This window comes from Fusarium solani, assembly GCF_023522795.1.
Source record: "Fusarium solani strain SB1 chromosome Unknown bctg00000012, whole genome shotgun sequence".
Classification (NCBI taxonomy): domain Eukaryota; kingdom Fungi; phylum Ascomycota; class Sordariomycetes; order Hypocreales; family Nectriaceae; genus Fusarium; species Fusarium solani.
In genome coordinates, this window is record NW_027072146.1 from 2,415,973 (window position 1) to 2,443,424 (window position 27,452).

General features: G+C 53.7%; 5 protein-coding genes across 5 annotated transcripts; 2 read left to right on the forward strand and 3 right to left on the reverse strand.

Annotated features, from left to right (window-relative positions):
• Positions 1-819: 819 nt before the first annotated feature.
• On the reverse strand, positions 820-14,761 carry MRS44_016829 (uncharacterized protein; the record flags this gene model as incomplete). The annotated part of the gene is made up of 2 exons (XM_046271082.2): positions 820-14,355; positions 14,408-14,761. The coding sequence occupies 2 exons, from the start codon at positions 14,759-14,761 to the stop codon at positions 820-822; spliced, it is 13,890 nt and encodes a 4,629-aa protein (XP_046130566.2).
• Positions 14,762-15,547: 786 nt separating this feature from the next.
• MRS44_016830 (uncharacterized protein) lies at positions 15,548-16,699 on the reverse strand (the record flags this gene model as incomplete). Its single annotated transcript, XM_046270112.2, has 1 exon — positions 15,548-16,699. One exon carries the CDS (start codon positions 16,697-16,699, stop codon positions 15,548-15,550), a length of 1,152 nt encoding a protein of 383 aa, XP_046130565.2.
• Positions 16,700-17,452: 753 nt separating this feature from the next.
• On the forward strand, positions 17,453-21,850 carry MRS44_016831 (uncharacterized protein; the record flags this gene model as incomplete). Its single annotated transcript, XM_065618199.1, has 3 exons — positions 17,453-17,803; positions 17,859-21,111; positions 21,180-21,850. The coding sequence occupies 3 exons, from the start codon at positions 17,453-17,455 to the stop codon at positions 21,848-21,850; spliced, it is 4,275 nt and encodes a 1,424-aa protein (XP_065474271.1).
• A 1,042-nt stretch (positions 21,851-22,892) lies between these two features.
• On the forward strand, positions 22,893-24,836 carry MRS44_016832 (uncharacterized protein; the record flags this gene model as incomplete). The annotated part of the gene is made up of 1 exon (XM_046276630.2): positions 22,893-24,836. The coding sequence occupies one exon, from the start codon at positions 22,893-22,895 to the stop codon at positions 24,834-24,836; it is 1,944 nt and encodes a 647-aa protein (XP_046130563.2).
• A 355-nt stretch (positions 24,837-25,191) lies between these two features.
• On the reverse strand, positions 25,192-26,042 carry MRS44_016833 (uncharacterized protein; the record flags this gene model as incomplete). Its single annotated transcript, XM_065618200.1, has 3 exons — positions 25,192-25,438; positions 25,500-25,938; positions 25,997-26,042. 3 exons carry the CDS (start codon positions 26,040-26,042, stop codon positions 25,192-25,194), a joined length of 732 nt encoding a protein of 243 aa, XP_065474272.1.
• Positions 26,043-27,452: the final 1,410 nt, after the last annotated feature.

A 27,452-nucleotide genomic window follows, 5' to 3' on the forward strand; every position in this document is an offset into this window, starting at 1 on the left:
CCAACAAGCCGCCTCATCGAGCCACAACGACCCAACATATCTCCGGAGGTAGTAAGGGGCCTCCACTTGCTTGGCCTTGATATGCCGCAATCTGTTACCGTCAAGATAGTGGCAGCTTATACCAACATGCTTCCTATGGAGAGGTTCCTTGCAGAGACATGTGATGTTGGTGGAGCGCCTGTGCAAGGCGTCGTTGGCAGCTCCAAGACTTCAAGCTGTCAAGCCAACGCCGGATCCTCCAAGTCGGAGTAGGACGGCCTCTTGAGTGCCCGCTACTCTGAAAGCCTATGTCTTTTTGTGTTGGTACCTATGTATGGGGCATTCATGTAAAGTCTCTTTCAGTCCTTTGGTGGATAATTGGGCGTGGGTCCGATATTTTGCTTGGGTGGTGGGAAAGGAATAGTTTTGGAGCCAAGTAAGGATATTAGACGTCGATACCAACAAATAAAACAATACCCTTCTCAAATCTATGAGAAATTCTGTAGAAAAGAATAATGATAACTACCATAACCTCTAATAAGCAGTAAGACTTGCGACAAACCCTCGCATCCTAGCAGTTCTTTCACTGCGTTTCGTGCTACCTACCCTACATCACCACAACCCCCGGCCTGGTGCATAAGCGAGCGATGCGGTCCAACACTGAGGCGACCCATGCCTAGCCTTTCTGCAGCAGAGAGCAAAGGGGGGGCAGGCCTTCGCCCCGTCGCGGAATGCAACGACTTTTCTTGGCAAGGATCAGAGGTGACATCCCCTTGTCAGCTTGTTAGTGGTGTCAGACCACTCGCTTCCCTTGCCTTCTCCACCCTCTTCTCTACCGTTTTATTCCCCTGTCTGGTCTTTATCTCCGTTCTCGATGATCTTGACCAACTCAGATCCGAAATGCGATAACATCTTGGCAACCATGACTCTGTCTCCCACATCACTACCACTTACTGACACTCTGACATCTTGATCTCGACCAGCAATGACAGTGAAGAAGAACTGGTGCGGGCACAAGGGGGATGTCTCAAGCCCTTCGATGGTAGATATAGTGGACGACGGCTCAGTGACAGTGAAGTAATCTGAAGCGAGAGGCTCGCTGAGCCTGAACCTGCTAAGCACCTTGCTTTCTCGCTCATTTTTGGCGTTTTCCCCTGCGTAGATGATGTTGAGGTACGAGTTGAACTTGGGACCAAAGCTCTGCACACCATCTACCTGCGCAAACTTGGTGAGCTGTGCTAAATGATCCTGCGCAGAGTCCAGCGCATGTTCAGGCTCCAGGTCCACGCAACACGGTGTAACAGTCAGAGTCGGCACGCTCGCGGCCGTCAAGTCAAGAGTCTGCGTCCCGTCTGCAGAGGAAAGGGACCGCGAAGCATGATTCAAACCGAACGTAGGGCGGGAGCATTTCGTGACATGACCTAGTGCCTTTGCGTAGGCGAGGAGGATGGCGGCTGATGTGCGTGCATTGTGCTTGATGACGTTCCTGGGGATGACATCGGGATAGATGGTTTTGAAGTTCCGACCAAGAGGCGACTTCTGTTCCGATGTTGATGTATCGCTGTTAAGGACGGTGTCTTGGGCGCGCAAGAGATGATTCCTCCAGTACGTGTGTTCTGCATCGGGTTGTCTGATGTCTCCGATTTGACCAACCGCGTCTCCGAGAGACACGCGAGTCTCCAGCACCTTGCCAACATTCAAGAGATCATTCAGGTCCTTCTCAATCATCTTAATACTCCATGCGTCGTACAGCGCGTGATGCAGTCGAAGCACAACTGCCTTCCCGTCTGAAGCCTCCAGGAACGAGAGGCGAGCAGGAGGCTGCCTGAAGTCGGACGGCTTGCCATTTTCCTCGCCGACGTGCTCTTCGATCAAAGCTCGGATGGGCTTTGACATGTCCTTGAGTGTTGTAAAGCCCCGACCCTCTTTCCCACTCAGCGTAACTTGTACCAAGGCCTTGCCTGTCCAAACGAAAGTTGTCCGGAGAGCCTCGTGGACCCGGCAAAGCTCAGCCCAGGAGCTCGCAACTCTCTGTGCATTGATGGAGTGATCGACTCGGTACACCCAAGGAGCCTCAAAGAATCTCTTGCCACTGTGTAGCCACTGCTCCAAGTGCGCACGCTGTCCTGCGAGGGTTGGCAGGACGGACTTGACGTTCTCCTTTGTAAGCCCGAGATGCTTTGCCACCAATTCCTTTTGTTCTTCCTCCTGGGCCAACAACTGCGGTTTCGGTTTCTGTGCCACGGCCTTGGGTGCCGGTGTCATTTCCTTGGCCATGTCACGGACGCTCGCGCCTTTGATGATGTCAAAGACGCTCATGGTGATTCCCATCTTCTTCCTTAGGAGCTTTGACAGGCGAATGGCCAAGATCGAGTCAAGTCCGACATTGACCAGATTGGTATCATAGTCGACGTGCTTGCCTTGACATCTTGTATCGAGCACCTTCTTGACCAACTCCAGAACAGCATCGACAGTTGGAGCTAGACCGTTCAGATCAACTTTGTCGCTCGGAGCGCTTCCGTTAGGGGCGGGCTCTTTCTTTGCGTCCGCCTTCATGAGACTCATATCAAGCATCGGAACCTCTGGCTCACCCGCGATGATGAATCTTACCGCAGCCTCTAGGCGACTCCCCAAAGCTCTCGCTTCCTTTGGTGCCATCTTGGCCCTCAGTTTACCACGAAGGGCGCTGTTCTTGATCTGGAAGCTGGCAATGAGAGGGTATTCGTCATAAGCAGGTCCATTGTCTTCTGCCTGGGTTTGAGCAGGCTTGAACAACGGTTCGTTGCCGTCGGTCTCTGCAGATCCCACAACACCATCAAACACAAACAGACTCTGGAACAGGCTCGTAGGGGCATCTCGGCTTGAAGACCTCCACAGTGTCTGGATCTTTCTGAGAGAGGCCATAGATTTGTCACCCTTCACCTCGTCGTTCAGTCTTTGTACCCGAGCCAATGCCTCTGCAACACCGACGGCGGTCCCCTGATCCGCCAGATTGACCCTCATGGGTACCGTGTTGATGGTGGGGCCAAGCATAACATCGCCAGCGAAACCGCCGCCAGTCGTGATGACCTCTCCATAGACAACATCTCCTTGTCGATACAGGGACTCGCATAGTACCTTGGCCCAAGCTAGCTGAAGCGCCGCCTTGACCGTGACGCTGAGTTCCCTGCATCTTGTCTGTAGAAGCGACAACTCCTGCTCACCCAGCGTAAAATGGAAGGCGGATGACGCCTGAAGTGAGTCTTCGGGGAAATCAAGTGGCGTGTATTTGTAGTCTTGAACAAGGTTGGTCCAGAAGGAGACCGAGGCTTTCTGCGCAGTGGCGACTGCCTTCGCAAATGGCCTGAACAGATGCAGTGTAGCTTCTTGATCATGGCCTTGGAGTCGCTTGTGGTAGTTTTCGCCCAGGATACGCCACAAGACCTGGATCGATGTTGCGTCGTACAGGGCGTGATGAATCCTTAGCTGCACCCTGCCAGTTTTGACTACCTGACAACTGACAAGATCGCTCTGTTCAGTAGGAGACACAATACCGACCCAAGGCGCTTCATCATCTTCTGTGAATACGAAGCGCGTCCTCAGGATCTCGCAGGCTTGCACTGTATCGCCAAAAGCAGCAAAGAAGTTGTCTAGGCTGGGAGTGTCTGCTGCGAGAACGCGTTCGGAGAGTTGGATGGTGTGGATATAGGTGTAAGCGTTGTCCTCGATGGCTAAAGATGCACTGAGCATACCCTCCTGAAGGGGCGTTGCTACGAACATGAGCTCCTTGGCCAGTCGTTGTAGAGTCTTGTCGTACATGTCTTGCTCGTTGACGTTGTTGAGTCCGCCTTGTGTATCTTGTTTCTCATCAGGGCGGATGGCCTCAGCCATTGCTTCTTGAACAAGTCTTGCAGTACCTTGGATGGTTCGGGCCTTGATGACAGCATCAGGAGAGAGCTTGATCTTCTCTTTCCTGTTGATGAGCTTGACGAATGGAAGAATGGTGATGGAGTCCAGTCCGATCTGATACAGCGAGGTCTTGTCCGGTATGTCTGCCGTGTTCAGATGCAGGAGACGGCTGACAATTCCCTTCACGCAGGCCAAGGACTCTTGATAGCCTTTGTCTGTCGAAACTGGCTCTGACACTGCTGCAGCAGGGGAGTGTTGGGCAATGTGAGTAGACGTGTTTGCGTCATGTTGCACCGAGACAAAGTCCTCGACTCTCGCGTTCTCGTCGGTTGAGCTGCCCACAATCTTCTCGAACAACTGGCCAATGTCATCCAGCTGCGGCGTTGTCAAAGCACCTCCCGAAGAAAGCGTCAAGGTGATCTTGCCGTCGACATGCAGGTCGATATCAATAGCCAAGGCCAGATCACTCTTGCTCTGGGTACGCACAAGACTCATTTGCCCTGGTTCAAGCTTCGCCTCCTGCTCAGGGACAACGTTGATGCTGAGCAAGCTGTCGAACAGCTTATCCTCGGATCCAGACCAGCGCTGTACCATTTCCACGCCGACAAGCGGCATCCCGTCCTGGCAGGCGTCAATGTGTGCTTCGTGGACTCTCCTGGCGATCGCGGGTAGTGTCTCGTTCCCTTGGAGACTGAGAGTCTGGATCAATGTGTTGAGGCACGGACCGACGAAACTTTCCACACCTGGGGCGACATGATCAAGGAGAGGCCGCAGTGACAAGACGAAACCGTAGATGATCGATGTTTGTCGAGTAACCTGAGCTAAACAGAGGGCAGTTGCTAACTGGAAGACGGAAGAGACTGATACCGGCATGTCAGCCGCTTGAGACTGTAGCTTGGTCTTGAGCTGAGAAATTGTGTAACCAAGTGGTAGAGTCGAACGAGCCATGGCGCCGCTGTTGTTGTTCTCGGCCCCAACACGGCACGGTCGCAGACCGTGTAGCCTTGCCTGCCACGAGTGTCTTGTATTTTTCATCTGTGCACCTGAGAGGTTGCAATGATTAGAGAGGCTCGTCAATGCACTGAGACTTGTACTGTCGATGGTGTCCTGTCCGCTGTAGCTCTGCTCCAGCCTCTTCCGAAGCACATCGATAGCCACGCCATCGAACAAGGCGTGGTGGATCTTCAGTGAGATGACCGTTTCGCCGGACTCATCTGTGTCTCCAATTTGCAGCCTGATTGGTGGTCGTACATTCATCTGGGCCACGATATCGGCTAGATCTTCTCCGCCGTCGAAAGGTGAGGGAGGCGATTTGAGGACAACTTGCAGGATCCGACCCTCATCTTCACGCTGAACGAAACATGTTCTCAGCATGGCCTCAGATGCAACGACTCTCTCGGCTGCTTCCTTCCATCTAGCGACATCGGTGCTGTGGCAGAGACGGTAGTAGAACTGTGCCACGTACGGGACGTCTTTGTCTTTGTCACCCACGTTGTTAGCGCTCAGCCAGACCAGAGACCGGGCGACAAGTGCGGATTGCAGAGGCAAGCAGGGCAAGACAGCTTCGATCTCTTCAGTACTGAGACCGACAGGAACTGGCCCAAGATCCACTCTCTTAGCCGTATTGACCTCTTGCGGTGTGTCTGTCGTTGGCCATGTACTGCTCGAGTCTTGGTCGGCCAGTCGAGCTAGGGATCCCACTGTGCACGAAGATGAGAGAATTTCTGCCATTTTGAGATTGGGAAAGCCTCGAATTCTCAGAAGGGACAGTAGATGGACAGCCGAAAGACTGTCGATGCCCAGGCGGTGGATGTTGCTTGTCGCTGTAGCCTTGACATTGACGCCCACAGCCTCCTCCACGGCAGCCACGACTGCCGACTCTTTAGCAGTCAGAGTATCATCAGTGTATGGAGATGCAGGCTCGTCTTGGAAATTGAGGATGTCGGTTGCCAACTTGGCCAGCTGCTTGGTGTCGACCTTACCCGAGGCGGCCAAGTATGGGATCCTCGAGACCCAGTGCATGGTGGGCACCATGAAGGCCGGCAGCCCAGCTTCGCACTTCTGCTGGATCCTCTCCAGAAGTGCCGTCATCGCTTGGCTTTGGTTCCTCAGAGGCTCGACTTCAGCGTCAATCTCCCCCTTCAGGAGACTTGTCGCCTTCCGAGCCACGAACGCCAACAGCTGCTGTGAGCTGTCGGTACCATTGCCAGCCACGGTAGCGGCAAAGTCAAGATCGCCCTCGCCTACAGCAGCTTGCTTCAGGAAAGAGACGACCTCATCGAGTTCTAGCCTTTGACCACGGATCTTGGCCTGTTGGTCCGCTCTTCCCAAGAATTCGAGGGTACCATCGTGCATCATCCTCATCATGTCGCCTGTTCTGTACATTCTCTTCTCACCGCCACCCAGTAGCGTGGTGGTCTGGAAGCTCTTCGCGTTCTCGATAGGTCTATCCAGATAACCCATGGCTACCTGCGGACCAGCAATGCAGAGCTCTCCGGGCTGTCCTCTCTTGGCAATGACCTGTCTGTCCCCAGTATCAGGACACAAGAGCAGGGCTTCAAGGCCCTGTAGCGGAAGTCCGAGATTACGGGCGTTGGAGTCGTGATGCACGGCGTGACCCAAGCAGCCGATGGTGACTTCGGTTGGCCCGTAGAAATTGAACAGAACAGGCTCATGCTGCTGGCCCTCTTGGCGGCTCGACCACAGGTCTAGAAGTTCACTCGACGCCTTTTCTCCGCCAGTCGTCACCACCTTGACCGAGGGCACTTGTTCAGGTCGCAGTCCCAGCTGAGTCAAGACAGAGGGCACAGAACCGAAGTGCGTAATTCCCAGCTCGTTGATAACCTCTTTCATGCTACCGATCATGGCCGTACGGTCCTTGCCAATGACAACGCGGTAGCCCAGGTGCCAGGGCACAAAGAGTTGTGTCAAGTGGGGATCGAAGGCCCGGGACGTGAGGTTGAGATATTTGCCGGCACCCCCGAGGTTGGCCGTGCTGGGTGAGGACTCAACCAAGCGGGCGCTGAAAGAGGCAACGAAGTGACAAAGGCTTCTGTTGGAAACACGAACGCCCTTGGGACGGCCTGTGGAGCCTGATGTGTAGAGAAGGTAGCCACCGTGGCCGGGTTGTTCCGGCTCTATCTGAGAAATGGGCCAAGAGAGTACCTCGTCGAGGTCTGGGATCAGCAACGCCACTGGGTCGCTGTCGAGGTTCAAGTCCAGGCCACCGACTAGTTCCTCCGTGGTAATGATGAGCTTTGCGTTGGCGTCACGGATGAGGAGCCTCTTCCGCTCCAGAGGCAGCTCTTCATCCACAGGGAGATAGATATAGCCTGCCCTGAAGATAGCCAGGGTTGCTGCAAGCGACTTGAGGTCTCTGCTCATGTACAGAGCAACGACGTCGTCGGGCTGGAGATGGGGCTCGTGAGATGCGAGCTTGGAGACGATGGTGTTGGTGAGAATGTCCAGCTGGGCGTAGGTGATGGTCTTAGTCACGATCTCATCTTGATCCTCGTCCGACTCTTGGAAAATGACCTCCTCGGCTGCGATCCATTCAGGATGCTCAGATGCATGCAGGGAGAGTCTCTCAGTTGGGTTGGCTGCGTTGACATAGTCAGAGGCAGCTTGACCACTAATGGAAATGAGACTGTGGTCCATTATATTTTGGAGTTCATCGAGAGGGAGCTGTGGTGAGTCCAGCATAGCTTGGGCCTGGCCGATGATCTGATCCATCATAACGTCAAGCTGTGCTTGCGAGATGCGACGCCCGTCGCCAGTGAGTTCGATAGCGCCGTCGGCCTCGAAGATGTTCAGGGCAAGTGGATGTTCCACGTTAAGCGACAGGGCTTGCCCTTCCTCCCGGAACATGTTCTGAGTGGTATTGTCCTCAGTGGCCGGGTGGTACACAAAGAGGCCTGGGAAGGGGGCGTTGCTACTCCCGCTGCTCTCGTTGAGCATCTTCTTGATGTCCACAGGATGCAGGGCATGCGCGCTCCGGAAGAGCTTGGACGAATCGCCCGTCATCTCGCTCCAGAGCTCCTCGGCCGAGGAGGCATTGCCTCGGACAACGACGGGAATGGTGGCCATGGCAGGGCCCATTACGCGGGCGAGATCTGGGTGAAGAATCCTCTGCGACATGACCTGACCAAACATAACGGCCTTGAGCTTCAAGTATGAAGCAAGAACGCACCCGAATGCAGATTGCAGCAGTGTCGGGAGGGTGGACGAGGTAGAGGTAAATGCATGAGGGATGGCCCTCCTTGAGCTGAGGATTCTCTGTATCTGCATTTGTCGGGATTGTGTCAGGTCAGGGAATGGGGCGTTCAAGGCACCAACGGTCTTCCTGAGATCCGCTAGATGACTGTTCCACAAGGAAGAAGCCTCGCTCCGCTGGGCAGCGGTTGGCAGAAGACCCAGCTCCATTCCCCGCTCGAGCTGTAAGACGCCGTCAGAGCTGCTCTCAACTTGCTCCGCGTAGAGCTTCGCGACTGTGTCAAGGAGGATCTCTGACGCGACAGCGTCGTAGAGAGCGTGATGCATGCTTAGCATGAGCTTGCAACCGCCCTCGGCAAATGTGACGGACCAAGGGGGCTGAGTTGTTCTTGTCGGCGTGAGTTCCGTCTGCAGCTCCTCAGCCCAGCTGGCTAGATCCTGCTCTTTGTCCCTGGATAGCCAGGTCCAGCCCACAGTTGGCTCACGACGAACAATCTGGAGGATCGTGGACTGGATTCCGAGTTGAGAGGACCACGTGACGGTATTGCCATTGTCCTCTGTGTTTAGTTGCGTGAGAGGAACGAAAATGGTTCGAAGAATGTCGAACCTCTTGGCAGCCTCTGTCCACGCCTTCTTCAATCGATCGCCATCAATCTCGCCCAGGTGGCTCAAGTCAAACACACGATGGGCCCAGTACGCCTTGGGCTCGAGCATGGTCTCCACGATGAGCGATTCCTGCACTGGAGTTGCCGGTAGGATGTACAGCGTGTCTTGAGGCCGCATGACACCACGGAGCTTGCTGGTCAATGTGTCCTTGATAGAAGCTATCCAAGAGGGAGTTTCCGGAGGCACCACACCGTTGGGCTGCCCCGGCTGATCTGGTTGCACGCCGACAACGATGTCGACCAATTCGCCGAGATATCGGCACCGCATTAGATCTAGAACTCCGATCATGCGATTCAGCTGCCGCCTCACGGACCACGCCAGCTTGGTAACTTGAAGAGAGCTGAAACCCAATGAGGCTAGGCTATCGTCTGGAGCCAATGATTCAGCTGCCACCTGGAAATGGTCGGCGATGATCTCGAGAACAGAGAGTTGCGCCTCGGCCCATTGCCGCTTCGTCTGCTGGCCGTCAGACTCTGCCGAGCCATCTTTTACAACCAAACTACTTGGGTCCGACTCCTCGTAGATCTTTTGCAAAGCCTTGCGGTCGACCTTGTTGGACGCTGTCCTCGGCATCGTGGTTTCGAGCACCACGACGTGCCCGGGGACCATGTACGTGGGCAGCACATCTCTGGCCCTCTGGAAGACCTGTGTTCTAATACTGCCTGTGTCAACCGCAGCTTTCTTGACGGAGACGAACGTGACGACGACTTTGTTGTTGCTGTTGTCGCCTGGACGAGGGAGATACAGCGTCTCGACGTGCTCAACGGCCGCCTCCTCGTCTTTCACACTCGCACAGGCAGCGCTGATCTCGCTCAGCTCAATGCGGATGCCAGTGATCTTGATCAAGTCATCGTTTCTTCCGAGAAACTCGAAGCCGTGGTCGTTGAGACGCACCATATCCCCTGTGAGGTAGATGCGCTCGTCAATGCCGGGTCCTCCCTGGATAAAGGCCTTCGTCGTTTTGGCTTCATTTGCTAGATAGCCCTTTGCGACCTGCGCGCCGCCCAGAGCTAACTCGCCGACTCCGTATCGTGGGACGAGCTCCCAGCGGTGGTCAACCTCGCGGACGACATAGGCCGTGCATTTTGTGAGAGGGAAGCCAACATTGGCAGCCTTGGCCTGGTCCCTGCTCCTACCGTAGAAGCGTCTCAGGGTAGAAACAACAGCGTTTTCAGCCGGTCCGTAGGTGTTGTACGCGCGAGTGGTGATACCAGGAGCCGCCCATGCCTCGGCGACGTCTTCTGTGAGCTTCTCGCCAATGAAGGTGACGTATTGTAGAGTCGATCCCCTGATCTCTTCAACGTCGATGCTCGCACCAAAGGACGGGGTGAGATGAGCATGAGTGGGACAGGATTTCCAGATAAACTCCACGAACGTGCCGAGCATCAGTTCTCTTGTGCCACTGATGACGCTGCCTGCCAGACCCCAGGTGTAGAAGAGGTCCTGCACAAAGACGTCGAAGCTGTAGGCGCAGAATTGCAGTGTGCGTACTTGCTCAGCCTTGTCGTCATGCTCAACTTGTACTTGCAGGTCGCGCATAGCTTCTGCCGCCGCGGAATGCTGAATCATGACTCCCTTTGGTTCGCCAGTGGTGCCTGATGTCCACAAAAGATAGGCCAAATCCTTACCGCCGAGGGCGCCTGAAGACATGACGCTGCGACGCGGATCAGGTCTTTTTGAGGACTTGTGATGGGCGTACTGATCGAGAAGAATGATTCGCACACCTTCCAGACTTTCGTGGCCGAGGCAAGGCTGGACCAAATGCAATGATTCAGTGGTTGTGAGCAATACCTTGCTCTGGGTCCGAGCGATCAGCGAAGTCCTCCTCTGCACAGGGGACGTATCATCAATGGGGCACCAGGCCGAGCCAGCCTTCAAGATGGCCAAGATTGCGACGTAGAGTTCAACGCTGCGTTGGAGACAGATTGGGATGATGTCAATGTCTTCCTCACGCAAGATGTTTGCTAAGCCATTGGCTCTAGCGTCTAGCTCTGCATAGCTCATCTCCACTGGAGGCGAGTCTAGGGACGTGTAGAAGCTCAAGGCCAAACGGTCAGGGGCTGACCCGGCTTGGTCCTCGAATTGGGAGTGCAGTAGCTCTGCTCGATCCTTGACCCCTTCTGGCTTTGCAGCCGGAACTGTCCCTTCTGCAGAGAGCAAGCTCCTAGGCAGGCATGCTGGTAGCTTTTGAGCCATTTCATCAGGGAAAGAGTCAAGAATGGCCTCGGAGAGTGCTGCAAACTGCCTCACGATGCATGTCGCCGAGGGCGCTGAGAGGGCATCCCCGCGATATGTCAGCTTGAACGTCATCTTGTCGAGCTGCCCTGGCAAGACCTCAGCAAACATGGCGAAGTCGTAACGTATAGCCGGATTCTGGATCTCAGTCCAAGGGGCAGGGACTGCCTCATGATCAGATTGAGGATATGCTTGCAAGGCTAGGGCAGTGCTATACGGCAGCGTCTTGAAGATGCCAAAGGATGTGTGTCGATAGCTCTGCGCTAGCCTCGAGGAAGATACAAGGTTTGTGACAAGGCCGCTGATGGTCTGCGTCTCAGGTAGGGCCACGCGGCATGGCACCACAGAAAAGGTGGGTGCGTGGGAGGGCAGATGAGAGCCTGATATGACGCTTCCAAAGACGATGTCTCCGGTATCTGCTTCAGAGAAGAGTTGCAAGAGCAGGGACCAAGACGCCTGTAGAATGGACAGAGGAGATGCGCCCAAGGCCCTGCTCTTGTCTTCCAAAGCTTGCCACGAGAGGTCGCTTTTGAACTGGACCATATCATGCCCAGGCTCTGATGCCTTGGATCCATTGCCGCTCAGGGCATCAAAGCTCTCAGTTTCCCAGTCTTTCACTAACTCTCGCCACAAGTTGTCCGTCTCGGGGTTTGTGTTGGTCATCCACTCCAACGCGGCCTCGTAGATGCCTTGTCTCGGTAGAGGTTCCAAACCAGCATACCGCCTGGCTATGTCGCTCATGAGCGCCTCGAGTGATGCGCCGTCGCAGATACAATGGGCAACACTGATGATCAAAAGGCCGGTGCCAGACTCGGGCTCAATGATTTGTGTGTGGTACAGGTTCTGAGAATCAAGGGAGATATTCTCTTCAGCCAAGTCGAGCCAGGTCTTGACATCGCCAACACTTTCTCTTCTGTGTACAATTCGGTTCGAGTTGCTGTCCAATCGCCGCCATGCCTCGGGTGATAGGATGACCTGGGTAAACGGTGACAGCGGATCGTCACATGGAAGCATTGCACATCGATAGATGGCCTGCTCCGTCATCACAGCCTCGACAGCCCCCTTCAGGGCCTCGGACGAGACGTCGGGTTTGAGCTTCAGAACAGAATGGCTGATGTAGCTGCGTTTGTCCATTGCCATGCTCACGGCCAGCTGGCTCTGCGTGCATGTTGCGGGAAGTACCATCTCAACATCGGCCGCGCTGGTGATATCGAGCTTTTCGAGGGCCTCGGGCATATGCCTGGAGGAAAAGTCGGCAAGTTGACGCTGCATCTTAGCCAAGCCATCTCCATTTCGCACCGAGGGGAAGAATACGGAGCGAATACTAGCTCCTGAGTCGAGAAGCGAGGCTAAAGATGGCTGCAGCTGTTCTGTAGATCCGGAGCTGGGCCATCTCTTCCTGATGTCTCGCAACAGCCTCATTGCACGGAGGCTGTCCATGCCAGCCTCGGCGAGGGGGGTGTTAGCTGTGAGAGTGGCTGAGCTGTCACTAAGAATGCCAGACACGATGCCGAGGAGCTCTTTCTCCAACTCGGCATCTTGGGGGTCCGTCAGGGGTTCTTCTTGAGCAGGCTCTGGCTGTTGCGATACGTAGTCGTGTTTCAGAGTCTCCCGCACGTAGGCCGAAGCAGATTTGCGGTCGGTCTTGCCAGACGTAGACTTTGGAAGGGTTTCAACTCGTAGGATCTTGAAGGGCCTCATGTAGTCAGGCAGGTGTCTTTGTGCAGCTTCGAGACATTGCTGGCGGACAAGCTCGAAGTCAAGGTCGGTGCAGACGACGAGGCTCACAACCCTCTCAGAGCCAGCTCCAGAAGTCTCTTGTTTCCAGATACAGGACAAAACTTCCCGGACGTTCTCGACTTTGCTGGCTAGGACACTGTCGATCTCGCCCAACTCGACACGTCTTCCGCTGAGTTTGACTTGGTCATCAGATATCCTGCCCAGGAACTCAACAGTGGGCTCGCCGTGGGAGTCCCAGACAATTCTAGCCCGATCACCGGTTCTGTATGCTCTACCCCATCTCGCATCGTCGACGAAAGCGCGGCTTGTTTCGTCAGGACGGTTAAGGTAGCCCTCTCTGCTGACCTGAGGGCCGGTGATGACAAGCTCTCCTATTGCACCCATGGGTACAGGGTTCAGAGTTTCTGATTGCTCATCGACGATAAGGGTACCGCACGTAGCTAGGGGCGTTCCTATGACGGAGCCCCGCTGACCCGCCGGGACATGGGCCTGGGCGATGCAATAGATGGCCGTCTCTGTTGGTCCGTAGCCGTTGTAGATGCCGCTGGGTTTATGGCCATGGTCCTCAGCTGGGTTGTAGCGTGCAAAATCTTGTAGTAGACGTGCATTCAGTGTCTCTCCACCAACCATGAGACCTTGGATGGATGCTGGGTCCAACAAGTTGGCAAAAGAAGGAGTGATATTGGTGATGTCTGCCTCGAGAGTTGTGACAGTCTTGTCGATGTCTTGCAGAGTGGATTCTCGCGGGGTGCAGCAGAGTGTTGAACCTGAGCTGAGTGTCCAGAAGGTCTCGAAGAGAGAAATGTCAAAGGTAGGAGCCGCACCCTGGAACCATCTGATGGGCTCTGGTGATGTCGGTGGGGGAAACCCGTAGTGAGCGCTCAGGGCGGAGATGGTGCATGCTGCTGAGATGTGGCTGACAACTACACCTTTTGGCATGCCCGTGGTTCCAGATGTGTACAAGATATAGGCAGCGTCAGTCTCCTTGATAGGTGAGGACAGCTGTCTTTCCGAAATGGTGTCGCATGCTTCGAGATAGGGGGTTACGTTGATCGTGGTGATAGCAGTGGATCCTGGCAGCGCTGATGTGGCCACGAGGACTGCAGCTGGCTTCAGATCCTCCAGCAGAGCCGCCTTTCTCTCTTCAGGGGCATCCACTGGAATAGGACAGAAGGCCATACCAGCCTTGAGAACAGCTAAATAGCTGATGTATAGCTCCGGACAGGGTCCCATCAGGACGGCAACTGTACTAGCAGATGGTTGTGACTGCGCAGCAAGGTCTGCCGCCAGTGCGTTTGCTGCATTTTCCACCTGTTGATAGGTATACTGGATTCTCTTGCCACTTTCGAGGCTGACGAGAAAGTCCAGGGCCGTCCTGTGAGGATACTCCGTAGCACGCTGCTCGAACCATTGATGAAGTAAAGCTGGCCCCTCTGACTCCTCAGGGCACAAAGGCAGTGGTCTGGACTTTGATGGAAAGTTGAGCACAGAAGGCTGTGTCCATTCTCCTTGCAGGCCAAGGATGAGGTCATCCAGCATCTTGCCTAGGGCATCGAGAGCTGCTGCAGGTATGATGTTGGCCTTAGCGGCCAACCCTACTTGTCCGGTTGTTGCATCTCTGTGCAGCTGCAAGGCCTAACAGGTGCGTTAATAACATGAACTACCAACATTTGCTGCATCAACGCACCTTTCCCTTGCCAATCGAAAAGTCGGTTTGGATGTCACCAGCATCACTGCATTCAATGAAATCAAATTCCTGGGCCCCATCATGGCTGAAGCGAGCCAAAATGAAACCGCCACGTGTAGAATCTTGGATGCAGTATGCCTCATCGTGGTCAAGCACCACTATCCGTGAGACGAGCTCTACAAAGGCTTTCACGGCTGTCTTCTCGTCGGAACTTCCCTTGAGGGAACTTGTCCAATGCAGTAGTTGAGGCTCAGCTCCAGATGTTTCTGAGTATAGGGTACCCAGTTGTTGGAGAGAATGCAGTGGCCGGAGCCGCGTGACTGGTGGCCGGGGCTTGGATGCCATGTCGTTCATGTTGCTGTTGATCTTGCAACTATCTAGAGAGTGCCTAATCATTAGAAAATTCTACTTTTTGGTGTATTATGCTCGACTACATATTCAAACACTACCGAGCAAGTGCCGCGATCGGTCACACAGTGGAACAATCGAGGTACCTATCCTGTACTTGCCTCCAAGTATTCTCCAAGTATCTCGCCATACATATTACCTCATCGCCCTCGGTACTTTCCATCAAGCTCGTCATGGTTCGTGGGGGCGGGGTGAATCCCTTGTTGTTTCGTGAGATGAGGCAATTGAAGTGATCATCTGATTAGATTATCCTGATTTGCCTGATTGATAATCACTCGGAGATGAAAATTTGCTTAAAACCCTGTTGCGCTCCAATGGGGGCGGGAGTGTTACATTGAAGGAATATCACTACCCCTTTTCCTCTACCGACACGGGGATCAACTTGGCGGCTTTTTTAACTCGGCCGATACTAGTGAACCTTGTTGACCTACCTACCGAATGGGGCAGTTTACGCAGTACTCCAGATTCAGATATTATCGGATCAATTTCACTCCGACTCGACGATCACTCGGCTTGGCTCGGCTCCTTCGATTCGATATTCAAGTTCCTGACATTGATGATCCATACGGTGACTACTGGCTATCCACATACTGTACCAAGCTAACTAAACAAAATGCCCCTCCTGGAAGAATCTCTCCCGCTGCAGAGCGAATAGAATCGCCGTCTTGTGCGGCAGATGGAACCGTTTCTTCTTCTCCTGCGGCAAATACTTGTTCTGGATGTGAACATGGCTCAGGTCGAAACGAGGCTCGGCAATGACCTGCTTTGTCCGCGGGTCCCGAAGAAAGCAGCAGTGTTTGATCGACGTCGCCACAGCCTGGTACCGCTTACCCCACGGAACCTCTCCTCGCCCACGATGATGTGCGAGTTCTGGTCGTGATCTCCGACGGTGATGTTGCAGTTGGAGTTGAAGAAGCAGGCTGCGTTGTCTTCCTTGGCCCACCCCAGCTCCGTGTACCCAGCGAGTTCGCCGTCCCACTCAAACACGCACGACATGGTGTGCGGATCGGCAAGCTGCTCGGCCAGATACTTTCGATGATGTTCGTCCGGTCCGCGCTCCTTCCATGACGCATTAACGCGGTCCGAGTTCTGCCACCGCTTGTACGTTTCAAAATGGACAGGGTTCTCGGCATCGATATGCCGGATCTGCAGCAACTGTCCGAGCTCAACGATGAAGCGGGAGTAGATGACGGTGCCAGGCTTGGGCTTTGCTGGTCGTACTGGATGGACGGTGCAGACATTGCCTTTGCGAGTGAAGCCCATCTGGTTGGCAAAGACGCCCATGGTGCCGTTGAAGCCTGGGAAGCTTGTCACTTCAGGGCGGGAACGGAGCCAGTGCTGCGAGTCTGGTGCACCTGCACCCTGCCAGAATACATCGCGAGAGATCCAGTAGATGGCATCCTTTGGTGTTGTGCTTGGTGAGAACGGTGATAGCACTCCCAAGCCGGTGCATCGCACGTATTCACCCACTCGCTCACTGTCCACTGAGATCGCGATCAGGTCGTCCTCTCTGTGGTCAGGGTGCAGCCACAAAGCATACACCGATGCCCATGCCAACGCGAGGTCCTGTTGCTGGCCCTCAGAAGCAAACGGCGAGCGAGAAAAGCCTTCATCAAAGCTGAGTAGCTCGAGCGCGAAGACTTGATCAAACTCGGCTCTGTCGTCGTTGACCATGGCCGGCGAGATTCTGGTCTGTGTGCCATCCGTTGCCCAACGAGCCAAGGCTCGGTCTCCAGATCCGACAACATGGTCGGCGCCAGTGTTATTCTTGGTGGTCTCGATCCATATTTCGGTCTTGCTGTCGGGTAGTTTGAAAGATATCTTGTTGGGCTTGCCCAGAAGCGTCTCGACGTGAGACTTTGCGTCGTCGATGTACATGCCCATTTTCGAGAGTTGATGACCTGTGTAAGCACTGTTAGTAGACGGTATCATGGTCTCGGGTAACCTGGTAGTTGATATGGGTGCTGGGTTATTCACAAATCAAACAAATACTTACAGCGCACAGGGATAATAGCACAGCGGATTCTTGTAATAGAAAAGTAATATTTCTTGGACGGGCAACCAGTCCATCTAAAGTATCTAAACCATGACTACTTATTCAACTCTACAATTCACAATGACACGGCTTTGCTATTCCCCCGATGCGAGTGGTCGACGTCCAAACCAAGTTGCTCAATTGTGCAAGCGAGGTGCTCACAGTGCGTATGTACTCCGCATGTCACAATGTCAAGCTTTCGGTACTTGACTGCGCCCCTGGAGGGTGGCGTATTAAGCATAAATTACCCAAAGCCGGCAGTGTCGACGTCACTCGACAAGGGCCCCTGTCCCCGTCCCGTTATTGTAGGTTGCTATTGGACACTGTCGCATTATCCACCGCGGCTCAGAGGGTACCCCCATGCCTTGATGAATACGAAAGAACTTGTGGGACAAACGACAGGTTCCTCTGAATGTCACTGCTTGCGATATTTCTCTCACCGGCTGACCACCTTCCCGAACCGGTAAACACCCTGTAGTGTGATCCGCAGATCTTCACTTTATATAATGCTGACAACTTATTCCTTTACTAATGCCAAGCCTCGGTTGCAACGCTGATCCAACACGGAGGATTCATCACTCCTTAGCGCATCATGTACCCTCATGTGCCGTGTCTCCGCAATCGGAGAGATCCGAGAGTATTGCCCCCTTATCGAAAAAATCAGTGAGATTTGGGTTATCGATCAATCTCACGGGAGTGCCCTCTTATGGGACTCGACGCAGGCTGCTGCTGAGCGACAAGTCCGACCCATCCTCGGCATCCAACATGGCGCCCAACGATGGGAAAAGCTTCCCACCGAGGAAATGGTACAGGAGGGTGCCATTCCTGTCAACCAAGCCCATCGACACACCACTCACGGAACGGCACTCACATTCATCTTCACGCACAGAAGATGCCGGCATCAGAGAAAAGACAGCGTTGCCAGAGTCGACGGCAAACTGGTTGTCAATATTGTTATTCAATTGGCTGGCTCCTCTTTTAAGAACGGGCTACACCAGACCTCTTCAGACCGACGACCTGTATGACATGCCCGGCAACAGGTTGGCCGAGGACCATGCAGATAAACTCGAAAAATGCTGGTCTGAGAGGCTGGAGAGGAACAGCAACAAAAAAGTTCCCTCTGGATTTATCACATGGAGACCTTTCTGGGCAAGGCGCACAACTGATGCCACCGTCTTGACCCTGGCTCTCAACGACGTCTGCTTCCGTTGGTTCTGGATAGGAGGTTTCTACAAGTTGTGCGGCGACTTGTCGCAAATGGTCTCTCCAGTTCTCATCAGATTTCTCATCGCCACATTGAAAGACCCATCACAGTCGGCTTTGCGTTCAGGCTTTGGGTACGCAGTTGGCCTGTTTGTTCTGCTCGTCTTCTCCGTCACATCCAACGTTCATGGCTTCTACCGCTCTTACACGACGGGCATTCTGCTGCGAGGTGCCCTCATGCATGCCATTTATCGCAGGGCCACGACGCAGCTCACCGAAAAGGCCAAGCTGAAACATGGCCTTGGTACGGGAAAGCTCATGAGCTTGATGAGCGCCGACGTCACACGCGTGGACTTTTGCTGCGGCTTCTTTCACTCAGCGTGGACCAGCATCCTCCAGATCCTTCTCTGCTTTGCCTTGACAGTGTGGTCCCTGGGTTATAGCGCACTCCCTGGATTCGGCCTTCTGGCGCTGCTCTATCCGCTGCAGACATACATGATGGGGATGCTACTACGCCTGCGACGAGGCAGCATGCCCTTTACCGACACGCGGGTCAAGGCCGTTGTCGAAGCTGTATCAACGATCCGCCTCGTCAAAACCAACGCTTATGAGAAGAGCCTGCTCGCAAAGGTCGGGAAACTGAGGTCTGACGAGGTCGTCTACATCCGCAAGAGAATGCTCCTCCGAGCTCTCAACATCGCCGTCTCATACACTGCTCCCACACTCGCCTCTGTCGTTAGCATCGTGTGCTATGGAGCGACGAGCAAGGATGGCATGGAGCCAAGCGTCGTTTTCTCTGCACTCGCCTTCTTCTTGTTGCTGAGGACGCCGCTGCAAGCTCTACCTGTTGCGCTTTCGGCTATAGCGGATGCTCGCGCGGCACTTGAGCGCTTGGCTGGCTTTATGCTCGCGTCTGATGTGGTCCCTACGAATGAGTTTGGAGTGCGCTCAGGTCATGGTGAAGGATCATCGACTGATGTGGTGATTCAAGTCGAGGATGCCACGTTTGCATATCACGATGACGAGGAACTCCTGGCAGAGGACGCCGAGAAAACACAGGAAGTCAAGGATTCCGGACTTGAAAGCAAGAGCCAGAGCCAGAGGCTACGCCTCGACTCACTTGTGGTCAAGAGGAACCAGCTTGTCTGTATCGTGGGCCCTGTTGCATCAGGCAAGTCCTCAGTACTCAGGGCGCTCCTAGGAGACATGCAACTTCTCCAGTCTCGTTCGTGCCAGCTCAACATCGAGAGTTCACCACCATCTTCCCAGCTCTCCTACGCTCCGCAGACAGCCTGGCTGCTCAGCGAGACTGTGCGAGAGAACATCGTCTTTGGCAGACCACTAGATCTGGCTTGGTACAACGAAGTTCTCAGGCGGTGTTGTTTGCACCAGGATTTGGAGAGACTGCCCGACGGTGACATGACGGTCGTTGGTGAGATGGGCGTCTCTTTATCAGGAGGTCAAAAGCAGCGCGTGAGTCTTGCTAGAGCCATCTACGGGAGGAGTCCTCTTCTCTTTCTTGACGACTGCTTCTCAGCTCTGGATGCGTATGTTGGATCCCGGGTCTTTGACATGGTGATCAACCAAGCGCGGAGAAACAATGAGGGCACCATTGTTCTGGTGACGCATTCCATGGTTTTCGCTCGGCAGGCGGATCATATCGTCTACATGGAAGGAGGTCGCATTGTGGAACAAGGCTCGTATGAACTTCTCTCTGGTCGAGATGGTCCCTTTTCTCGCTTTGCAGGAGCCCCTGACTCAGACTCTGAGTCAACTCAGTCTGGCGGTGACTCCGAGCAGCCGGGGGACTCAGAAGCCAAGGCCAAGGAGGAGGGCATCCTCACGGAAAAGCCAAAAGAAAAGCCCAAGGGCCGAGGCAATGAGATCATGCAAAGCGAGGAGAGACTCGTCGGTTCAGTCAGCGGCAGGACCTACATCCGCTACGTGCAGTTTGGCAACGCCTGGCTCACGGTTCCCTTCTTCATCACGTCCATCTTCATCTATCAAGGCTCAAGCATCGTCTCTCCGCTGTGGCTGAGCTGGTGGCAAGATACCAAGTACACGTCCATCTCGGAAGACGGATACATGGGGGGCTATGCGGCGTTTGGCATTGGACAGTCTCTGGGTCTGTTCTTCATGAACGCTACATTTGCTCTCTTCTGCTTCTGGTGCTCCAACAATCTTCACCGTGCGGCCATGTCGAGCGTACTCCTCGCGCCCGTGGCTTTTTTTGACACAACGCCCCAGGGACGTATCACGCATCGGTTCAGCAAGGACGTTGATGCTGTGGATAACGTCGTGGGTGAGACCTTGCGTCTCTTCATCTCAACTTCGGTACAAGCCATTGGCACTATCATTGTCGTGACCATCATCCTACCACCCTTCATAGCCATCGCTGCTGCGCTGCTACTCGCTTACACCTGGACGGGCATGTACTTCCGACCCTCATCGCGCGAGTTGCGTCGTCTCAACAATCTGCTCCGCAGCCGCATCTACGAACATTTCGGCGAGTCGCTATCTGGCCTGCCCACCCTCAAGGCCTTTGGCGCTGTGTCGCGCTTCGTCGCGGATAATTCACGCAAGATCGACACCGAGAATACGGCCTACTGGCTCTCGGTGGCGTGTCAACGCTGGCTCAATCTCCGTCTGGACCTCTGCGGCGCGACACTCGTGCTCGTCGCTGGCCTGCTTGTTGTGGGGCTTCGAGACACGATTCCTCCATCATCGGGTGGTGTGGTGCTGTCATACGTTGTCACAGCTCAGGCCGTCTTTGGCAACATGATTCGACAGAGCGCCGAGATTGAGAATAACATGAACTCGGTCGAGAGGATGCTTCACTATGTGTTTGACATTCAGCAAGAGCCTGCCCATGAGGTCAAGGACGTGGACAAGGGCCTGAAGAATGGTGAATGGCCGCGTGATGGGCATGTCCAATTCCAGTCTCTGACGCTCAGTCATCGTCCTGGGTTGAAACCTGCACTGAGAGATGTGACGTTGGATATAAAGCCGGGTGAAAAGGTTGGCATCGTCGGCCGCACTGGAGCAGGAAAGACAACTTGTAAGCAATATCCCCATCATTTTTCCATCCAGGCCGCATTTTACAAGCAATAACTAACCACAACACAGTAATTACTGCTTTGCTGAGGATCACGGAGCCAACAAGTGGCAGAATCCTTATCGACGGAGTGGACATTCACACGGTCGGTCTGCATCTTCTCCGATCAAGCTTGTCAGTCATCAGCCAAGACGCTATCCTCCTGGCTGGCACAATCCGGTACAACCTGGATCCATTCCAGCAGTACGACGATGACTGGCTGCGCCAATGCTTGAGGAGAGTTGGGCTCGACCAACCAGACTCTAGTTCAAGCGTGGAACAGGGGAGTGATTGTGAGAAGAACCATGGGTCCGAGCTTGTCAGTGCCAGCCCGAGTCTGACTCTAGACTCGGAGGTCAAGGAGAATGGTGCCAACATCTCTCATGGCCAACGGTCGCTGATCTCGATTGCCCGCGCTCTCGTCCGACGGTCCAAGATTGTCATTCTTGACGAAGCCACGGCATCTATCGACGGCAGGACCGACATGGAGCTTCAAGTGATGCTGAATGAGGTTATGAGTGATGCCACAGTTCTGACTGTAGCTCATCGACTGGACACCATCATTTCCACGTGTGATAGGGTAGTGGTGATGGACAGTGGTAAGGTGGCAGAGTTTGACACCATCCCAACGCTCTATTCCAGGCCAGACAGTTTGTTCAGGGTCCTCTGCGATGCCGCAAGGATTACTGTTCGAGAGGTGTAAACGAGGTGGTTGATTGCATAGACGATTCCCCTCAATATCCTGTTGTTGAACCTTCATACCAGATAGACCCCAAACTCCTACATCAATATCTACGTAGGGCACTCAAGCCAAAGAGCACACACATTTTTAATAGCAAGAGTCCAAGGGCTCGACTTTTAGTAACAAAGGAATGGGATCGATGGTGATGGCAACACTTCTCTTGTCAAGAGGCAACAACATCCGCTTCGGTAGCAATGAAGGACCGGGATCAAGTTCCTACACGATAACGTGCATGATCAGTCAGTCGATCAAGACTCTCGGCTATTACTAATGAGTGCATAATTACCTAAAACGAGGTAAGCACTACGACCTCGCCCAGGAACGGCGACAATGGTCCGATATTCTCCTGTGTCAAGCCCGATCTTGGCCGTTATTCCACCAGGCAGCGTCTCCTTTGGTTGGACTTGTACCAACAGATTTTACCTCGTGAACGCTCCAATTTAGCATTCTTTTGACCGGGGCTACATCCCTCCTGGTCCAAAGAGGTAACGAACCATGTGGGCGCCAAGCAAAGTGAATAAAAAACTCGTCCGTACCAAACAGGGGCAGGATCAGCACTAGAAGTCCCATCTGACAAGTTAAGTTCGCGTATAGAGCCGAAGTCGTTATTACCCACACTTGAGGAGAAAAAAACTTTCTTTTATCAGATCCTTGATAATCTCTCGGGGCACTCACCACATCCGAAGGTCCCCGCATCTGCCTCCGGTGGCCCATTTGTTGGAACGCGTGGGTGATGCGTGGGATTAGCGTCGAACTGTTGGTTCTTGTACGTTACATTCTTGACCCGTCCCAACGTTGGCGTTGGTTACGGCGTGGGGACCTATTAACCTGGATTGGTACGGATCATCCTTGATCAGATAAAATGGAAGCATGGGGGGAGGCGAACTTTGTACCACAATTTTTGGGTATTTCTCTTGGTATCTCCTCGGGATCTGTGTGGATATTCTCCAAGTTCTTCCTTTTCATTCCTCAGACTCGAGAGAGCTCAAGCTAAACCATCACCATGTCGAAGCCAGCTGCTCCAGACGCTGGCCAGCCCGAGGTCAACGCCGCGGGTTCGTCACAGATAGACGCCAATGCCGCCGGAAAAGATGGCGGGCCCGTCGGTACCGTCCTCTCCCGGGAAGACTCGAAGCCCAACCCAGCCTCGGACTCTGAAGGCCACACTGAAGTTGGTGTGAGCAAGGTCGAGGCCTTCAACAAGGTCCTCTACCAGTCTGGCAAGTCTGGCAAGATCCTGCTCTGGCTTCTGGGCGTCTCAATTGGTCTTACCATGTTCGCCTATGCGCTCGATCAGGGCATCACCACCTCCGTCTTCAACGTCCTCGCCTCGTCGACCTTTGGAACGCACAGCTCGCTCGCCGCCGTCAGTACCGCCAGTCAGATCATTCGAGCTATCAGCAAGCCCTTTATCGGCAAGTTGGCCGACATTACCTCGCGACCGACCACCTACGTCGTCATTCTCGTCTTTTACGTTGTCGGCTTTGTCGTCGCTGCCAGTGCAAACACCTTTGCCGCGTACACGATCGGTGTCTCCTTCACGTCGGTCGGAAAGTCCGGTCTCGATCTTCTTAGCGATATCATTGTTGGAGACTTGACTCCTCTCGAATGGCGAGGCTTCTTCGGCGCTGCCCTAGCTCTACCCTTTGTCGTCACCGTACCCGTCAATGGCTTCATTGCCGATGGCTTCTATGATAACTGGAGATGGGGTCTGGGTATGTTCGCCATCATCGTTCCTGTGCTGCTCATGCCCGCCATCTTCACTCTCTACTCCATGCAGCGACGTGGGGAGAAGCTGGGCATGGTCACCATGGCCGACTCTGCGCGCGTTCGAACTGGCGTGGACGAGACTTCCTCTAGGGGTTTCGGCTACTGGGCCAAGCTCCTCTACCAGGGCCTGATCGACATCGACATCATTGGCCTCATCATCCTCGGCTTTGCATTTTCACTCATCCTTCTGCCATTCACTCTCGCCAAGACAGCCAAGGGTGGGTGGGGCAACGCGAGCATCATTGCTATGCTTGTCGTTGGTTTCGTCTTGCTCATTGTCTTTGTCCTCTTTGAGATGTACGTCGCCAAGAAGCCTCTCATGACGAAGCGAATTATCCAGAACCGCACGTTCCTCGCTGCCGTCACCATCTACACCTTCAACCAGATGGCTTCGTCCGTTCGCAACACCTACTTCTCGTCCTACATCCTCATCATCAAGAACTGGACCAACTACCAGTGGATCATCTTCCTGGGCATTACCACCATGGGACTGAGTCTTATTGGCCCCATCGTCGGTCTCATCCAGCGAAAGACTCACCGATACAAGAGTCTGATGGTCTTTGGTGCTGCGGCGAGACTGCTTGCCTACGGGCTGTTGGTCAAGCCCAACGGCGACATGGTCCAGGACACGGCCCGCCTCGTGCTCGCTCAGCTCATCTTCTGTCTGGGCTCATTCAACGTTGTGGGTGTTCGTGTCGGCAGTCAGGCCTCGGTGCCCCATGAGGACATGGCCTCCATGATCTCTCTGCTCACTCTGTGGTCTACTCTTGGCTCGTCCATTGGAAGTGCCGTGTCATCCGCCATCTGGACCAACGAGATGCTTGACCGCATGTACAAGGAGCTGCCTGGCGTTAGCCAAGAGAAGGTCCTAGAGCTCTACAACGACATCAAGGCCCTCCGCAGCGACTACACCTTCAACGACCCTGTCCGCCAGGGTGCTATTCGTGCCTATTCCGCTATCAATGGCCACATCGCCACCTGTGCGCTTGTCCTCGCTGCTGTGCCTCTGATCGCCACCTTCTTCATGCCCGACTTCTACCTCGGCAAGCAGCAGAACGCTGTCACCAGCACTGGTCTCGACGGTGAGAGGGTTGATGTGCCCCGACGAGACGAGAATGCCGACCAGCCCAAGACGTTCTGGGGCAAGGTGGTCGCTTTTTACCGCAAGGATTCTTAATTTGGTAACCTCGGCCAAAGGACAAGTACCGCTGCTTATATAGGCTTAAGATAGTCAATAGTATTTTTAATTGCAGCTCCTCAAGCCAGAGAGGCAGCGATGCTATGGCAGGTGATGGATATAGTTAAATTGAGCTATGGGATAAGCTGATGGGCTCTACGCATCCGCCTCTTCAATCCAAGACTTTTATATCAACGCCATGACTACTCAATACTACTCAACACTCCCATGAAACAGATGCCCATGTTTCAAATACAACTTGTGGTGTATTAATAACATCTGAGTAGAGAACGTATCAATTTGGGTTGTAGTGCAAGGCTTTTCCAACGCCTCAGGGAGTATTTGAGCGTTCTCCTCAGTTGGCGGTCTTGATGGACTTGTTTCCAGAGTCCAAGACAGCACCATTGTATTTGAGGGAGACTAACAAGTCGTGGTTAGTAGTTTCACTGAGTAGCCACTTCATCGAACATACTCGGCCGATTTCATCCGCAATAGAGGTTGCGCTTTTGGCACAAACCCCATTAGAATCCACCTTTTCTTCAACATTGATGACCTTTGCAGCCATGGAGGCCAGGGCCACTTGCGGGTGGTGGTTGCGCTTCCTGACTTGAATTAGAAAGTCTTTCTCATTAATTTTCCATGGAAGGCCAAATTCTCACTTACTGTGACTCCATTTCGACGTGGCGCCTGAGTCGAAGCTGTAGTTCTGAAAGCCTGCCTTGAAAGGCTTTCATATTTCGTTCCCATCCAGCTTCCCGGAGAACTTCGGAAACTATCTCCCGCTTACTAGCGAGCACATTTTGCTTAAAAGCTCCAGCCAACGCCAAGATTGCTTTTGTTATATTGCAAGATGAAGCACAAATGGTCATGAGAGCTTTATCACTTTCCTGGCAAGCATCTATGGATAGTTGCTTGATTGACTCGGCTAGATCTTCGGCTGCCGTTTCCATTTCATGCATATCAATGGGAACTCCTTCCGGTGATTCGATCCATTTCGATGCCGCTTTGATGATGTTGCATGAGTAGTCTAGAAGTCGCATAGCACCGGCAGTGGCGCTGAACACGGATATCGGATTCATCGTTGGGATGGTGCTGGAAATGACTATGAAGGTCTCCAAGTTCAGATGCGTGTTGTGTCACGCTCTGGGAAGAATATCCACGCATGAGCATTTTGTAGCCCTTGATCAGCAGGTTGGGCGCGTACATGGTTCGCCAGCCTGCCTTACCTTGGGGAGGGGTTTGCAGCGTTTCCTGCAAGCCGAACGAATTAAATAAGAGATGACAAGTAGCGCCAGCGTCAATTCGCTACGTTTTAGGTAGTTTGATTGCCTTGCAGATTTTATGGAATCGCGTAGAATCGAGGGCATTTCAGGCAGGAATCGCACCTGGGTGAGTACGTGAAGCAAAGAGTTAACAGTCAAGTTCCGAGTCAATACTTTTCCAACCTAAACAGTCTTCAACAGCTTAAAGTCCGTCTCATTCATCTCTCTCCCCTGGTCTCGAAGATCCTGAATAACCTCGCCGTCCATGATACCGTGCACGTAACTAATGAAGCTCTTCTGTCGACGTGTTGTCAGGTGAAAATTCCGAACAGACTTTCTTCCAATAGCACATATCCTTCGTCGAAATATCTGAGCATAACCGGGACAGGTGCCCCGAAACGTGTCGCGACCTCGTCTCCCGGTCGAGCCTTTAGGTGACAGAGTCAAACGTAGCCCTTTTTCGTCCTGAACGGTCGTGGTGTTATGCAATAGAGATTGGTCTCCCAGTGCCACATCTGGGCGGCTCCCACGTGCACGTAATGCATCAAGAGCAACTCTACGTGCTGTGTTTTGGGTGGAAATGAGCAACGAATCCCCCATGGCTCAAACATTTGGGTCAGATTCTGGGGTCTGAGAGCAGGTGGAATTCGCTCAAGATGAAAGGGGTCTTTATGAGGCCGCAAGTGACAGCATCCATCAATATTGTGCGCCAGAGTACTTTAACCCGAGATTGGTCGGCAAATGGGTAAGTGCCTTCTAATGTGTTCTTTTTTATAGTTGAAGCCCGGCCCTCGATGGGATAACTGAGCCAGAAGACCGGGCAAGTGCCTTCGCGATGCACGGGTGCTACGGACCCCCAGGCTTGGAAGACCGACACAGGGATACCATCAGGGAAGCTCAGGACCTCATCGCTAAAGTCTACGGCACTCAATTACTCTCTGACCCTTACGGTGTCCCAAACAGGCCCGGCCTCTTCAATTATATCCGCGGGCTGGCCTCTCACGCCGAGGATCTCGACCCATGCCGAGAACCCAAAGGGAAAGGGTGAACGTCAAAGAGACTGGCTTTGGGAGCTGCATCTTTTCTAGATGAAACTTTCAAGATAAACTTCCGTATTAATATATATATACCTTAGATTCCTAATCATTTTACTCAGCCATTAGAAACCTCGGCCGCATATCACGGCATGGATTCTTACCAACCCAGCCCCTCACGTTCAATCCCGAGCGGGATGCGCTCCGATTAGGCCTCATCACCCCGCGTTTCTTGCGTTATCCATGCATCCGGCAACGCGTCACTGGCCGCCTCACAGACCCTCCGGGCGATGCCACGGCCCCCGGCTCCAAAAAAGTCT